We start from the raw sequence: 14,477 nt of genomic DNA, 5'->3' as shown, positions 1-14,477 counted from the left end.
GAAGTGCAGTCCATGTGCTTAACCTCTGAGCCATCTCTCCAGCCCAGCAAAATTTTTTAAATTTTAATTTATTATAATTTATTGTTATCCCCTTGCTTATATCTTCCTGTTCCCACCCTCCCTCCCTCTTCTGCCCTATTCCCCTCTCCTAGACAGAAGGGGACCTTCTCCCCCACCATATGACCACAGCCTATTAGGTCTCATCCAGAGAGTCTGTTTCCCCTTCTCTGTATCCCACCAGGCCTCCCCACCAAGGGGAAGTGATCAAATCTGGGGCACCGGAGTTCATGTCAGAGCCAGTCCCCGCTCCCGCACAACTGTGGAGAATGACTTGTCCATTGGTTATATCTGAACAGGCACAATTTGTTTTAACCCCATCACTTCTGGCCGAACCAAAAGGATCTCTGAGTTCAAGGCCATCCTCTTCTACATAGTACATTCTAGGCCACCGACAGAGCTAGAGCCTCTGTCTTGTTAGTCTGTCACTGGTTTCTGTTTCTTTTCAAAGTGTCCCAGCTACAGATTATTATGCTTAAGTGGAAGCAAGAATAAAACATAGGAGAAGCATCCTGGTTTGCTAAAATGAAGACGGGCTTTGGAAAGACAAATTGTGGGGTAAATTCAGTGGCTGTGGGGCCTGGCATATGGCATCTAATGGGCTGAACATCACAGTAGATATGCGGATGCAGCCCTAAGCAGTTTAACTTAAGGTGTCCTACGGTCTTCAATATGCCATGTCTTGTTTAAATCAGCTCAGCAACACACTGTCAGTCAACTGGCTCAACCACTACCAAAACTTGGTAGCTTTTCTATTCCCCTTCTCCCTCCTGTTTCCCTCCCTTTCTTTGTATTTGAGACAGGCTTCCCTGTGTACTTGTTGCTGCCTCAGAACTTGCTCTGCAGACAAGCTGGCTTGAAACTCATGGAGATGTGCCTGGTTTGGCCTTCTGAGTGCTGGAAATAAAGGCATGTAGATCATGCCTGGCAGTACCTTGTTGTTTGCTGATATCTTAGAATTGCCAAGAAATTTTTACAAGTCATTCATGGCATCTACTTGTTATAGGTAAAGTTAAAGCTCAGAATGGTCATGCCTGTCAGGGATGCCATAGCGAGCTGAGTTCAAGGCCCGAAATTTACAGTTACATTAAAGGCATTCTGTTCCCTGTTCAGCCTTCCATCCCAGCTGTGCTGTCTCTGTCCTGGAGTGCCACCAGCGTTTCTCACATAGGAAATACCTTTAGAGGCTTTCAGTGCAGCTGCTTAATCTGAGTGCTAATACATTCTTAATAGGAAATATTTTCCAGCTTAAAAATTATATTCCTGATTTATAAAGCTTAGTTATTTTGAGTGTGTTTCATATGTGCAGAAATCTCTTAAGAGTTTATGTTGCATTTGAATTTATGAATAAATTATGATTTGGATATTTGGATGTCATCTACTAATAGTTTTCTTTTTTATATGTATGTGGTATGTGTGCATGTGTGTGCATGAGGCTTGTGCTTGTGTGTGCCTGTCACAGAAAATGGGGTGTGATTAGGTTTTCTCCTCTGTCACTTGGTCCCTTACTCCTTTAAGGTAGGATCTCTCCTTAGCTTAGAACTAGAGTTTTTCAGGTAGGCTGTGAGGCAGTGAGCTGCAGAGCGCCTCCTGACTCTCCCTATATGGCACTGGGGTTATAGGCCCCACAAGAACACATCTGCCTTGTTCCGGGGATGCAGTGATCCGACTTCAAGTCTTCTTGGTTGAGTAACAAGCACTTTCAACCACTGACTAGGATTTGTTTGGTTAGTTGGTTGGCTGGTTGGTTTTGGGGTGTTGGTTAGGGGGCTGGTTTGACAGGGTCTCACGTATCTCAGGCTAGCCATGAACTATGGCTATGTAGCTGTATGTTTGTGTGTTACTTTTCTGTTAATCTGTTAAAACCAAGAGGCAGGCAGAACTCAGAGCTCGAGGCCAGCCTGGTCTACAAAGTGAGTCCAGGACAGCCAAGGCTACACAGAGAAACCCTATCTCGAAAAACCCCCAAAACAAACCCACCATGACCTTTATAGAGGGAAGAGTTTACTTGGGCTTGTAGTTTGAGAGGGATAAGCATTCCTCATGGCGGGGAGGCAGAGCAGCAAATCATGACAGCAGGAACAGGAAGCTGAGCGTTCCCATCTTCAGCCACTAGCACAAAGCAGAGAGAACAAACTGGAAGTGGGGTGAGATTTTAAGCTCTCAAAGCTCATAGTAGTAAACACTTTCTTCATCAAGGCCATACCTGTGAAGACTCCCCAAACAACTGTGAAGCAAATATCCAAATACCAGAATGTACGGGAGCTCTCATTTAAACTACTACAGTAGCTAAAGATTTCACGCAGGTCCTCCTCTTTCACCATCCTAGGCATAGGATTGCTGCTGGGCACACCACCATACCGAGCTGTGCTGGCCTCACAAGCTTCACCCTGCCCTGAGCCACTGCCGCATCTCCACATCGCCAGTCATGCTCAAGCTTGACTTGATAACTGCAGTGGGCTTCCTATCCTTTCTCTCTTCCTGACTCTTTGCACTCTAAAATTCAATGATCCTTTCATAGAGTCAGTTATTTCTTGATAGTTTCTCACCTCACAGAGTCTAGCCAGAGCCCTTTCCAAACCTGATGAAGGTTTGTGGCCCTGCCCTCCACTCTGTCCATTGCTCACACTTCTCCAATACCTGTGGCTGCCTTACTACTCCCTCCCCTCAGCTCTGTGTGTGTGTGCAGAATTTCACTCTGACAGCTTTAATGTCCGCTCCATTAGACAGACAGTTAGCGGAGTACAAGCATGTCCTACAACCTCTTGTTATTCCTGTTTCTTCACAGCATTCATGGCCCTCTGAGACTTTGAGTACTTGTGTTCCTTGTTTCTCCTGTTAGCAGGAGATCCCGTTACGAAGGGCTCTGCTGAACTTGCTGCTGCACTTCCCAGGGCATGAGTGATTCAAACACTTGTTGAATAAAGTAACACTTTATTCACTAACAGTAACACAAGAAGATACATTTGGTGGGAGGCGGGGCTGGTGTGTGTGTGTGTGTGTGTGTGTGTGTGTGTGTGTGTGTGTGTGTGTTGATTTAGAGAGAGAGGTAGGGGATCTCTTTAGACTGGGTTGGTCTTGAACTCAGAGATCTGCCTGTCTCTGCTTTGTGTGTGCTGGGGTTAAAGGCATGCACCACTATACCTGGCTTACCTTTCCATCTTGATTGCTCAGTTTCTGTTGAGGCCTATTGGAGAGACAGAAAGCTGCATAATTTAAATGTGTTAAGGTCTTGTGGTTATTCCTTTAACCTGAGGATTATCCTTGTGAGCTTAGTTAAGCTTCAGTTATAGCTTAGTGATCATGTTTTACAACTGGTAACTTCAAACTTAGAGTTGAAGTTATTTGAAATTTAAAAATAGGAGCTAGAGAGTTGGCTCAGTGATTAAGAGCACTTACTGCTTTTGCAGGGGACCAGGGTTCAGTTCTCAGCACCCACATGGTGACTCACAACCATCCATCTGTAACTCAAGTTCTGGGGGAATAAAATACTTCTTTTTACCTCTGTAAGCACCAGGCATACATCCAGGCAAAACACTTATACACATAAAATAAAATAAATAAATCTAAAATGTATTAAATAAAAAAGGATTAGAACTTTGCTAAAACTGAATCAATATCCGTTTGTGGGAAATTAATGCCCAGATGTAGGATTTCTGCTTAATTATATTTCTCTCTATTGTAGGTGAAGTATTTGACTATTTGGTTGCACATGGAAGAATGAAGGAAAAAGAAGCAAGAGCTAAATTTAGACAAGTATGAATTAACATGTCTTTACTTTTTTAAAAATGTCTTTACTTTGTTAATTCAGTAAGTTGCATTATTAATCCTGGTAGTGCAATTAAGAGTGGCATCCAGGGCTGAGAAGATGGATCAGTCAGTAAAGTGCGTGCTATGCAAGCTCAAGGAACTAGGTTTGAATCCCCCAGAACCCACAGAACTCTGCGTCTATAACCTTCACGCTGGGAAAGGAGATAGGAAGCAGTAAAGGAAGACACTCAGTGTTAACCTCTGACCTCCATATAGACACACACAGTTGTCAGTAAATAAAGGTGGAAAGCGATTGGTGAAAAACATCTTGTGTTTACCTCTGGGCGCCACACAAACATGCACATGCAGTTTCTCAGAATATTGATTGGCTATTAAAAATATATAAGTACTTTTTATACCTGAAACACTGTTAGCAGTGAATGTGGCTCACACTTGATGGGTTCTGTAGGGTTTTAAAATTAGATTTATTTAGTGTGTATACATACTAGCACAGATTTGCCAGGGCATGCATGTAGCGGTCAGGACAAGCACCTAAATCTTCTTTTACTGCCTTCTGTCTTATTTTTGGGAAATAGTTTCTCACTGATTTGCTAGACTGACTGGGCAGTAAGCTTCAAAGCTGTGCTGGTCCCCTCTTTCCCAGTATTGCAGTTATAGGTGACATCACTATGCCCAGCTTTCTGTGTGTTCTGAGGGATTCAAACGTAGATCAGTTCTCTCCTTCCACCACGTGGGCCCCAGAGATTGAGCATAGGTCATCAGGCTTGAAGGTAGGTATCTCATAGCCCAACACAGAAAATACCCAGGCTCCAAGTCTTTCTTAGAAATAATTATTTTGGCCCTGCAATGGTTGTGCATGCTTTTAATTTCAGCACTTAGGAGGCAGAGGCAGGTGGATCTATTGTGAGTTCGAAGCCAGTCTAGTCTACAGAGTGTCCAGGATAGCCAGGGGTATTACACAGAGAAACCTGTCTCAAAAGCACACCCCCTAACCCACAACAACAATAAAAAGAAAAGAAAGAATTGTTTAATGTAGAAAACACTCAGGCTCTGGGTCTTTCTAAAAAATAATTGTTTTGCCTGGCATAGTGGCGCACGCCTTTAATCCCAGTACTCAGGAGGCAGAGGCGGGCGGATCGCTGTGAGTTCGAGGCCAGCCTGGTCTACAAAAGTGAGTCCAGGACAGCCCAGGCTAACACAGAGAGACCCTGTCTCGAAAAGCCGGGGAAAAAAAAAAAAAAAAAAAAAAAAGAATTGTTTCTAGCTTAATACCAGAAAACGAACAACAAGGCTTTTTTTTTAAGTTATTTATTTTTATTCATGTGCATTGGTGGCATGTATGCTATATGAGAGTGTCAGATCTCCTAGAACTGGAGTTACAGACAGCTATGATCTGTCATGTGGGTGCTAGGAATCAAACCTGGGTCCTCAGGAAGAGCAACTCTTAGCTGCCAAGACCCCCAGCAATCAGTTTTGAGTATTTTGCAGTCACTGTGGTGTCAGGTTAGAGTTGTTTGGAGCTAGAGGAAGAGATATGGAAAGTGGCAAGAGATTGTAAGATACGATTCAAAAGCAGAATCCAAAAGTAACCTTTAAGAAAAACCTCAAAAGCCAGGCATGGTGGTGCACGCCTGTAATCCCAGCACTCAGGAAGGCAGAGGCAGGCAGGTCTCGGTGAGTTAGAGGCCAACCTGGTCTACAAAGGGAGTTCAGGACAGCTAAGGTCCTGGAGAAGCCCTGTCTTGAAAAGCACAGAAAAATGGGCTGGAGAGATGGCTCAGTGGTTAAGAATACTGTTTGCTTTTCCAAAGGATCTAGGTTCAATTTCCAGCACCCACATGGCAGCTCATACCTGCCTGTAACTCCAGTTCCAGGTGATCTGACAGCCTCACACCAGTGCTCATAAAATAAAATTAAATGAATTAAAGAAAAAAGGAAGAAGAGACAAGGATAAACTAATATTATAATTGTGAGTCTATACCAGTGGTGATTAACCCAACTTTTCTCATATCCAGATTGTATCCGCAGTACAGTATTGTCACCAAAAACGGATTGTTCACAGAGACCTCAAGGTGAGCCCAAACACCCTTATTAAGTTATATATATAGTTCTCTTGGTGGACATTTTGCAGATGAAGGTTAGATCGTATTGTTCAATAAGAAAGATATGTTGTGTAATGCTTGGCTCCTTTTGACCAAGGTGTGGGGAGCGGCAGAGTCTTATGAGACAGGATTTTTCTGTGTAGCCGTGGATGTCCTGGACTCACTTTGTAGACCAGGCTGGCCTTGAACTCACAGAGATCTGCTTGCCTCTCCCTCCCTCAGTGCTGGGATTAATGGAATGCTCCACCTAGCCTGGCCTTTCACCAAGATATATAGCGAAGAGATTTTTGTTGTTTTAAGTGAAGTTTATAGAAAGTATTTCAGGTCTCAGTAAAGGTGCCTAGTAGTTCATCTCTGGAAGACAGCCACACAGAGGTACCCTGAAACACAGTGGATCCCTGTACCTTTTAGAAGGCGTTCTGTCTTGTAAGCTGTGGTGCCTGTTAGAGGCCTCCAAGGGCTGCATCACTCACTGCTCTCCTTTGGCAAGGAATTAGGCCTCACAGAGCAGAAAGAAAATGCTCATAAAATTGTCATTTCCTTGTTCAACAACTCTTGAGTGGTTTTCTGTCCCCTTGAGGGTAGAAAACTGAAGTTCTTAGCCCTGCTTGTTTGGTGCCTGCCCCCTCCCAAGCCATGCTCACTGTGGGGCATCTTTCTCCATCCATTGCCTCTGAGTTGTTGACAGAAATGTTGTCTCACCTGTGTGCACTTCTAGCCCTTTAGTCTGCCCTCAAACACAGCTGGGACAAGCTATTCCTTTCTCAGTCTCGTTTCCTCTCAGAGTTTCTGTGAACCTCTTGTGCTGGACCTGTAGCTTGTTGTTACCCACCCATCGTAGTACTCAGATCTCCACAGCCTATTACCTTCCTGCTTCCCCACCCTACCATATGAGCTCCTGGGGCAGCCCTGTCCTGTTCAGCTTTGTGCATCCAGACAGCAGGCTATCAGCTGCAATCATCACAAGTGACTGGTGTGTCTCTGCAGTGAGGCTGGGCATTCTCCTTCCCCTGTAATACCCAATTACAGCCATTTAGTGGTTTTTATCAAATGTGACTACCTAAAACAATTTTTTTTTTTTTTTTTTTTTTTTTTTTTTTTTTTTTTTTTTTGGTTTTTTGAGACAAGGTTTCTCTGTGTAGCCTTGGCTATCCTAGACTCGCTTTGTAGACCAGGCTGGCCTCGAACTCACAGCGATCCGCCTGCCTCTGCCTCCCGAGTGCTGGGATTAAAGGCGTGCGCCACCACGCCCGGCCTCTAAAACAATTTTTTAAAGCCTCTTAGTAATTGAAGAAGCTTTATAAGTTTCTTGACCTTGAAGTATTTGGTATTTAAATTTATCTTACAATTAATCTGTATTTAGTTGTTAATATCAAATTAAGAATTTTAATTTATCTTTTTTCTCCAAAAATAAGATTTTACTAATTAGGAGATAAGTCCTTGTATAAAGCCTTTATGAAATGCCTGAGCCTGTTATCACAATTGTATTTTGGTTGAGTTTCATTTTTGTCTTGATGTTTTCCCTCTAGGCTGAAAATCTGTTATTAGATGCAGATATGAACATCAAAATAGCAGATTTTGGTTTTAGCAATGAATTTACTGTTGGCAGTAAACTAGACACGTTTTGTGGTAGTCCTCCATATGCAGCCCCTGAGCTCTTCCAGGGCAAGAAGTATGATGGGCCAGAAGTCGACGTGTGGAGTCTCGGCGTCATCCTGTACACCCTTGTCAGTGGGTCCCTTCCCTTTGATGGTCAAAATCTGAAGGTATAAGAAACAGTTGCAACCAAGAGCTTCAAAAATTAACCAGTTTTATAAAATTGCATAGTTAAACGTTTTTGATGCTCTATTTGTTTGGGTGCTTTTATGAGTTTGGTTTTAGTGTCACTGTTTTTAATTTAAAATTAACTATTCATTCTTCCCTGCACCTCCAAAGGAACTAAGAGAGAGAGTACTGCGAGGGAAGTACAGAATCCCTTTCTACATGTCCACGGACTGTGAGAACCTTCTCAAACGCTTCCTGGTGCTGAACCCAGTTAAACGTGGCACTCTCGAGGTAACCACGCCAATAGGAAGGGACACTAGAACTTGGCTCAGTTTGTGTGACACTGACACTTGCCTGGGGTTTTAAGTAGTAAGTGAAACAAACAAACAAACCCTCATTGTTTCCTTTAGAGTGTTACTCACTGAAGTGTTAAATGATGGCCCTAAATATTGTGATTGTTGAGATACTTTGTTCTGTGCTGCTAACACACAGTTCACCTTTCAGCAAATCATGAAGGACAGGTGGATCAACGCAGGTCATGAGGAAGACGAACTTAAGCCATTTGTTGAACCAGAACTAGACATCTCAGACCAGAAGAGAATAGGTAACTACTGTGTCTACAAATTTATGTGTGTGGACTGTACATGCTTTACTCCTGTGAGTGTGGCTCAAACAACAGTGAAGGGATAGGAAGCACAGAATTTAGAGATGGATGACCCGTTCTGTCTCAGTCAGGAGCTTACTACCTGCAGTGTTCTATAGCTGCTCCAAGAACCCAGGGACACTGGCAGTTCTTAAGTTAGAAACAAGTAACCTTCTAAATCAAAGAACGTTCATTTTCCTATGCTAGCATGATTTCCAATTCAAGTAAAATATATAAATCACATTTTATCTTTTAGATATTATGGTGGGAATGGGATATTCCCAAGAAGAAATTCAAGAATCTCTTAGTAAAATGAAATATGATGAAATCACAGCTACATACTTGTTACTGGGGAGAAAGTCTTCAGAGGTAAGAGTATTTAGAGAGCAAAAGCTGCATACCCTGTATAAAAAAGGTCAGTTTGCTATGCATGATGGCATATGCCTGTATTGGTAGCACTCAGGAAGTGGAGACGGAAGAATCAGGAATTTATACTGTCCTCAGCTATATAATGAGTTCAAGGCCTGTACTAAAAAAAAACAAACCCTGTCTCCAAAAAAGTTAATTTTAATTTATCTTAAAAAATAAAAAAATAAAAATTATGCTGGGCAGTGGTGTTGCACACCTTTAATCCCAGCACTCAGGAGGCAGAGGCAGGTGGATCCCTGAGTTTGAGGCCAGCCTGGTCTATAATGCGAGACCAGGACAGCCAAGGCTACACAGAGAGACCCTGTCTGAAAAAACAAAACAAACAAACAGAACCCCCCCCAAAAAAAAAAAAACAAAAAAATTATTGGTTATGTAACTCTTTCCTTAATTTTTTTCAATATAACATTTCGTATTTATTTTAAAACTTTGCCTATAGGGGCTGGAGAGATGGCTTAGTGGTTAAGAGCACTGTCTGCTCTTCTAAAGGTCCTGAGTTCAATTCCCAGCAACCACATAGTGGCTCACAGCCATCTATGATGAGATCTGGTGCCCTCTCCTATCCTGCAGGTGTAAGCTACTATTTTATATTTTTGGTTGTGAGTCTAGCCTTTAATGCTTGATCCATTTCCCCAGCCCACAAGCTACTATTTTAACTTAAAGATAATAACCCTTTATGATCAATAATGTCACAAATGTATACAATTATAAGATAACTTTAGTCACTAGTAGTTTGAAAATGGTGTTAAAATACCCAAAAGGGGAAACAGCACATACTATCTTAGTCCCTTGAAAAGGCCCAGGAAGGAGATCATTAAAGTACATTCTTGTTCCCAGCATTCCCAGCAGTGAGAAACACTGTTCTGACTGAGTTTATATTGTTGTTTTGTACACTGTGATGACCCTCTCTGACTGAGAGGAGTGTGTCAGTGAGCAGTGTCCTGACAAGTCGCTGGCTCTGTGCATGGCTGCTGCTCTTCTCGTTCTCCCGCAGCTGGACGCTAGCGACTCCAGTTCTAGCAGCAACCTCTCACTGGCTAAGGCGCGGCCAAGCAGTGACCTCAGCAACAGCACTGGCCAGTCCCCTCACCACAAAGTGCAGAGAAGTGTTTCTTCAAGTCAGAAGCAGAGGCGGTACAGTGATCATGGTAAGTCTGAGACCATTCTAGCAGCTTCTGAATGTGTTCTGCTGTGTAGGCAAGATTGATGGGGCAGGGCTGGAGAGATGGCTCAGTGGTTAAGAGCACTGCTTGCTCTTCCAAAGGACACGAGTTCAATTCCCAGCACCCACATGGCAGCTCACAACTGTCTGTAACTCCAAGATCTGACACCATCACACCAACAGACATAAATTAAAATAAAATAAAAATGTTTAAGCTGGGCGTGGTGGTGGCGCACGCCTTTAATCCCAGCATTCAGGAGGCAGAGACAGGCGGATCACTGTGAGTTCGAGGCCAATCTGGTCTACAAAGTGAGTCTGGGACAGCCAAGGCTACACAGAGAAACCCTGTCTAAATAAAATTAGTGAGGCAGAGATTGGCTTGCTGTCCCTGTGTAGCATCAGAGGCTGGTGTGGGTACGGTCCTCTAACTGTTGGAACATCTGGTGGGCTGCTATGGGTGGCTTAGCAGAATTGCAGCCTCATGTTAGTTATGCACATCCTTCTTCTAACTGTGGGATCACTATGGAGCAGTGCAGGTGGCGGGGCTCTCTGTACTGATGGGAGTATTCTCTGTTCAGTCAGGGTTACAAAAACTAACCAGAGGAAGCTGTTGAGTGCTTAAGTGGAGGAAATGACTTTCAGTGTAGGAATATTTTAACTTGGGGCCCAAGGAGGCCAGATAGTGTGTCAGGTCTCCTGGAACTAGGGTTACAGATGTTTGTGAGCCATCACGTGGGTGCTGGGCCTCCTGCAAGAGTAGGCAGCGCTCTTAACTGCTGGATCATCTTTTCAGCTTCAAGGTTTTCTTATTTATTTGTTTGGTGGCTTGGTTGCTTGGTGTGGTGCACTCCTTTAATCCCAGCATTCAGGGAGGCAGAGGCAGGTGCATCTCTGTGAGTTCAGGACAGCCAGGGCTACACAGTGAAACCCTGTCCACAAAAACAAAAAAATGAAGGTTGGGGCTAGAGAAATGGCTTTCTGGTTAAGAGCACTTGCTGATCTTCCAAAGGACCTGTGTGCCTGTGTTCAGTTCCCAGCACCCACACTTTCTAGTATTCATGTCTATCTGTAATTTCAGTTCTAGAGGATTTAACTCCATCTTTGCCCACTGTGCCCTCTAGTCACACATGTGCACAGACATACATGCATGTAAAACAACTATCTGCATAAAATACTATTTTTTTAAACTTCAAAAGAAGGTAAGGTTATCCTTGAATGTATACCAAGTTTGAAATTGCAAAAGAAGGAGGGGCTTGGGAAAAAGGACAGAAAGAAGACAAAAAAGTGTGTGGGGTAAATTTACCTATCTTCAGGGTTTGTAAATAAGACGATGTTGCTCTTTCTCTTCCTGTATACTCATGTTAGCTAACAAGGGAGAGTTGTCAGGGCCTGTGGACTGAGTGTGAACTGCAGTTGCCTACATACTGCCCTTAAGATAGCCAGTTTAAGGAGAATTACTCCTAAATCCCTAAAGAAACTGATGGAATTTTCTCATTTACCAAGGGAATAATCTTAGTAAATTTATTCTTCCTTAAGTATGTAGACTTCACCTGGATTTCTTTTTTTTTTTTTCTGTGAATATCATTGTTTTAATAGTAAAATACAAGGTACAAAATACCTCACAAGTATACTTTTACTACACAGAGATGGAATAGCATGCATGTATTTTTACCAGAATCTGTATCACCAAATACTTTTACCACAGTACCAATGACTTTCCAGACATTTTAGGCTTCCTGTGCAATTTATCATGAATAAAAAAGCTCACAACTCTTTTCACCCAATGCAGATTTACATTTATGTTAATATTCCTCTTTTTCAAGGTGCTTTGGAAAACTGTTAAATAATATAAAATTACCGTTAAAAAATTACCTTAGCTTAAAGGGTTTTTCTGGTTTTTGGTTTTTGGTTTTGTTTTCGAAACAGGGTTTCTCTGTGTAGCCTTGGCTGTCCTGGGCTCGCTTTGTAGACCAGGCTGGCCTCAAACTCACAGTGGTCCACCTGCCTCTGCCTCCCGAGTGCTGGGATTAAAGGTGTGTGCCACCACGCCCAGCTAGCTTAAAGTTTTGAATGTGTAGTGCTATCTCACATTGATCAAGTCTCCGTTATACTGGCATTGCAAAGACACAGTGCACTTATTTGGGGTCAAAGTTTTATGTATGTCAACAGCCCTGATACTATGTAGGAAAGCAAATGATCAGTTTCTGAAAAGTTCAGAGTATCAGAAAAGCTACTGTTAAGCAGAAATGCATGAAAGCCTCTTTACAGAACACAACAGCCACAGAGGATGGTAGTGTCCTTCTAAAGAAGAACAGGCTTACAAATGTTGGAACTGTCTGTCTTCCCTGCCTCTAAAAGGTTCACCACATCAAGAGAGAGTAACATCAATCAGTAAAGAAAAAGTAAACTGTGCTGGTGACCAGCATTCAGCAGCCTCCGTAGCATTCCTCACAGTTTTCGGCCATTTCAGTTAAGAGTTGTCTTCTAACACATAAAATAAAACATAAGCAGCAGTACCTTGTAGGGAAATATGAAAAAAATACTGTTAATTTCATAAAATATTTTAAAGTAATTTTGTTTTCATAAATAAATAAAATGATGTTTTTAAAGTTTTAATTATTCTTGCTGTGAAAAAAAAAAGCACTCAAAATTACATCAATCTTTAATGATGAACATTGGCTTATTTAACATATTTTTGGAAACCTGAACTACGTTTTCAATTGCCAGTGTTTGCTTTGTTCTTGATAGAATCGTCTTTGTTTCTTCTTTTTACATCCCAATTATAAATGCTGGCCATATTGACTTCTGTAGTGGTAAATTGATCTCGAAGAAAGTCAAGGTCTTCTTCAAGAGAATTAAGATTCTTTGTGGCAGTTGATAAATTCTTTTCCAACAATGCCTGAGCTTCATCAATATTATATTCAAGCATTACATTAGCCCCAACCACAGGCACACTTTATCAGGAGGAGGAACTAATGCTTTGCAGTACATGTTATCTGCCAGTAAGAATCTGTGTTCTCCATGGAATTGGTAGACCCTTTTTTCTTCTGCATGTATTTCAGAATTTTCAAAGTCTGTTTAATTTCAGCAATCTGACCCTTCAGCCTCCTTTTTTTTTTTTTTTTTAAATGCGCATGGTTGAGTTCCATAAGCATACACTTCTGGTATTGTTCATTCAGCTTCTTTAACACTGCATCTGCAGTCTAATTCCCAGGCTGCTTCATGAAAGAGTCTACATCTTCCACAAACACTGCTTCTGGTCTGGAATCCCTAGGTGGAGCCACTGCCCGTTTCCAGGAGCATTGTCTAGGCCACATCCATCCTTAGCCACGGCCATCTTAAGAAAAGCCTCCCCTGGATTTCTAATGACTTTTTTTCCAAAGATAAAAATGGCTTTAGAGCCAGGCGTGGTGGTGCACGCCTTTAATCCCAGCACTCAGGAGGCAGAGGCAGGCAGATCGCTGTGAGTTCGAGGCCAGCCTGGTCTACAAAGTGAGTCCAGGATGACCAAGGCTACACAGAGAAACCCTGTCTCGAAAAACCAAAAAAAAAAAAAAAGGCTTTAGAACTGGAGCCACATATCACTAAGGCATGGGGAGAGGAACATCAGCTGTCTCCCAGGGGACAGAGCAACAGAGGAATGCTGGCACAGGCTGACTCCTCATGCTCAGTGCTTAGCTTATCTACTCATAATCCATTTTCACCAAGCAAAGCTCTGTGTGGCCTCAGGTGTATAGGTGTATATAGACCTGCCAAATCACAAAAGTAATTACTTTCAAGTATACATGTGATGTCACTATTTTATTAAAGGGGAGTTTTGATGCTAATGAGATATCCATTCCTGCTTATTTTTACATGGAGAGAGTTTTTCTTGTTGTTGGTCTTTTATTTTTCTTTGTTTTATTGAGACAAGGTAGTCCTGGGTGGCCTGAAACTTGATATATAGAACCAGGCTGGTCTTGAACTCCTAAAAGCTGCTTGCCTCTGCCTCCTGAGTTTGGGATTAAAGGCCTGTATCATCACACCTGATGAGAATTAAATGTTGACTAAATTTTTGATACTATATGAAATAGAACACTAATATTATTTTTCCCAATTGATTGATGTCTTTACTTTTGGTAATAATTTTGTATTATAAAAATAATATTTTACGCCAGGCAGTGGTTGAGCATTCCTTTAATCCCAGCACTCGGGAGGCAGAGGCAGGAGGAAAGAACAGGCAGTGCTCTTAACCACTGAGCCATCTCTCCAGCCCCCTGCTTGCTCGCTCTGTCTGTCTTTCTTTCTTTCTTTCCTTTCTTTTTTCTTTTCTTTTCTTTCTTTCTTTCTTTCTTTCTTTCTTTCTTTCTTTCTTTCTTTCTTTCTTTCTTTCTTTCTTTCTTTCTTTCTTTCGAGACAGGGTTTCTCTGTGTAGCCTTGGCTGTCCTGGACTCACTTTGTAGACCAGGCTGGCCTCGAATTCACAGCGATCCGCCTGCCTCTGTCTCCTGAGCACTGGGATTAGAGGCGTGTGCTACCACGCCCGGCTAGTTTTTTCAAGACAGGTTTTTTC

The 14,477-nt window shown here is 42.3% G+C and overlaps 1 protein-coding gene and 1 pseudogene across 9 annotated transcripts in view; one reads left to right on the top strand and one right to left on the bottom strand.

The window, feature by feature from the left end:
- The window catches only part of MARK3 (microtubule affinity regulating kinase 3), an 88,820-nt gene that overhangs the window by 49,938 nt on the left and 24,405 nt on the right, over positions 1-14,477 (top strand). For all 8 annotated transcript variants that reach the window (XM_084791958.1, XM_084791956.1, XM_084791959.1 and 5 more), the window contains 7 exons: positions 3,743-3,813; positions 5,844-5,900; positions 7,460-7,696; positions 7,866-7,985; positions 8,199-8,298; positions 8,594-8,706; positions 9,758-9,911. In XM_084791958.1, the coding sequence (XP_084648084.1) occupies positions 3,743-3,813; positions 5,844-5,900; positions 7,460-7,696; positions 7,866-7,985; positions 8,199-8,298; positions 8,594-8,706; positions 9,758-9,911 (852 nt within the window). The remainder of the gene's footprint in view (positions 1-3,742; positions 3,814-5,843; positions 5,901-7,459; positions 7,697-7,865; positions 7,986-8,198; positions 8,299-8,593; positions 8,707-9,757; positions 9,912-14,477) is intronic.
- Positions 11,803-14,005, bottom strand: LOC311603131 (prefoldin subunit 3-like; annotated as a pseudogene). Its single transcript has one exon. The product of its transcript is annotated as a prefoldin subunit 3-like (transcript).

This window comes from Acomys minous (assembly GCF_964271855.1).
Source record: "Acomys minous genome assembly, chromosome: 8".
Lineage (NCBI taxonomy): Eukaryota > Metazoa > Chordata > Mammalia > Rodentia > Muridae > Acomys > Acomys minous.
The sequence above is the reverse complement of the archived record's forward strand: the minus strand, read 5'-3'. Positions and strand labels throughout refer to the sequence as shown.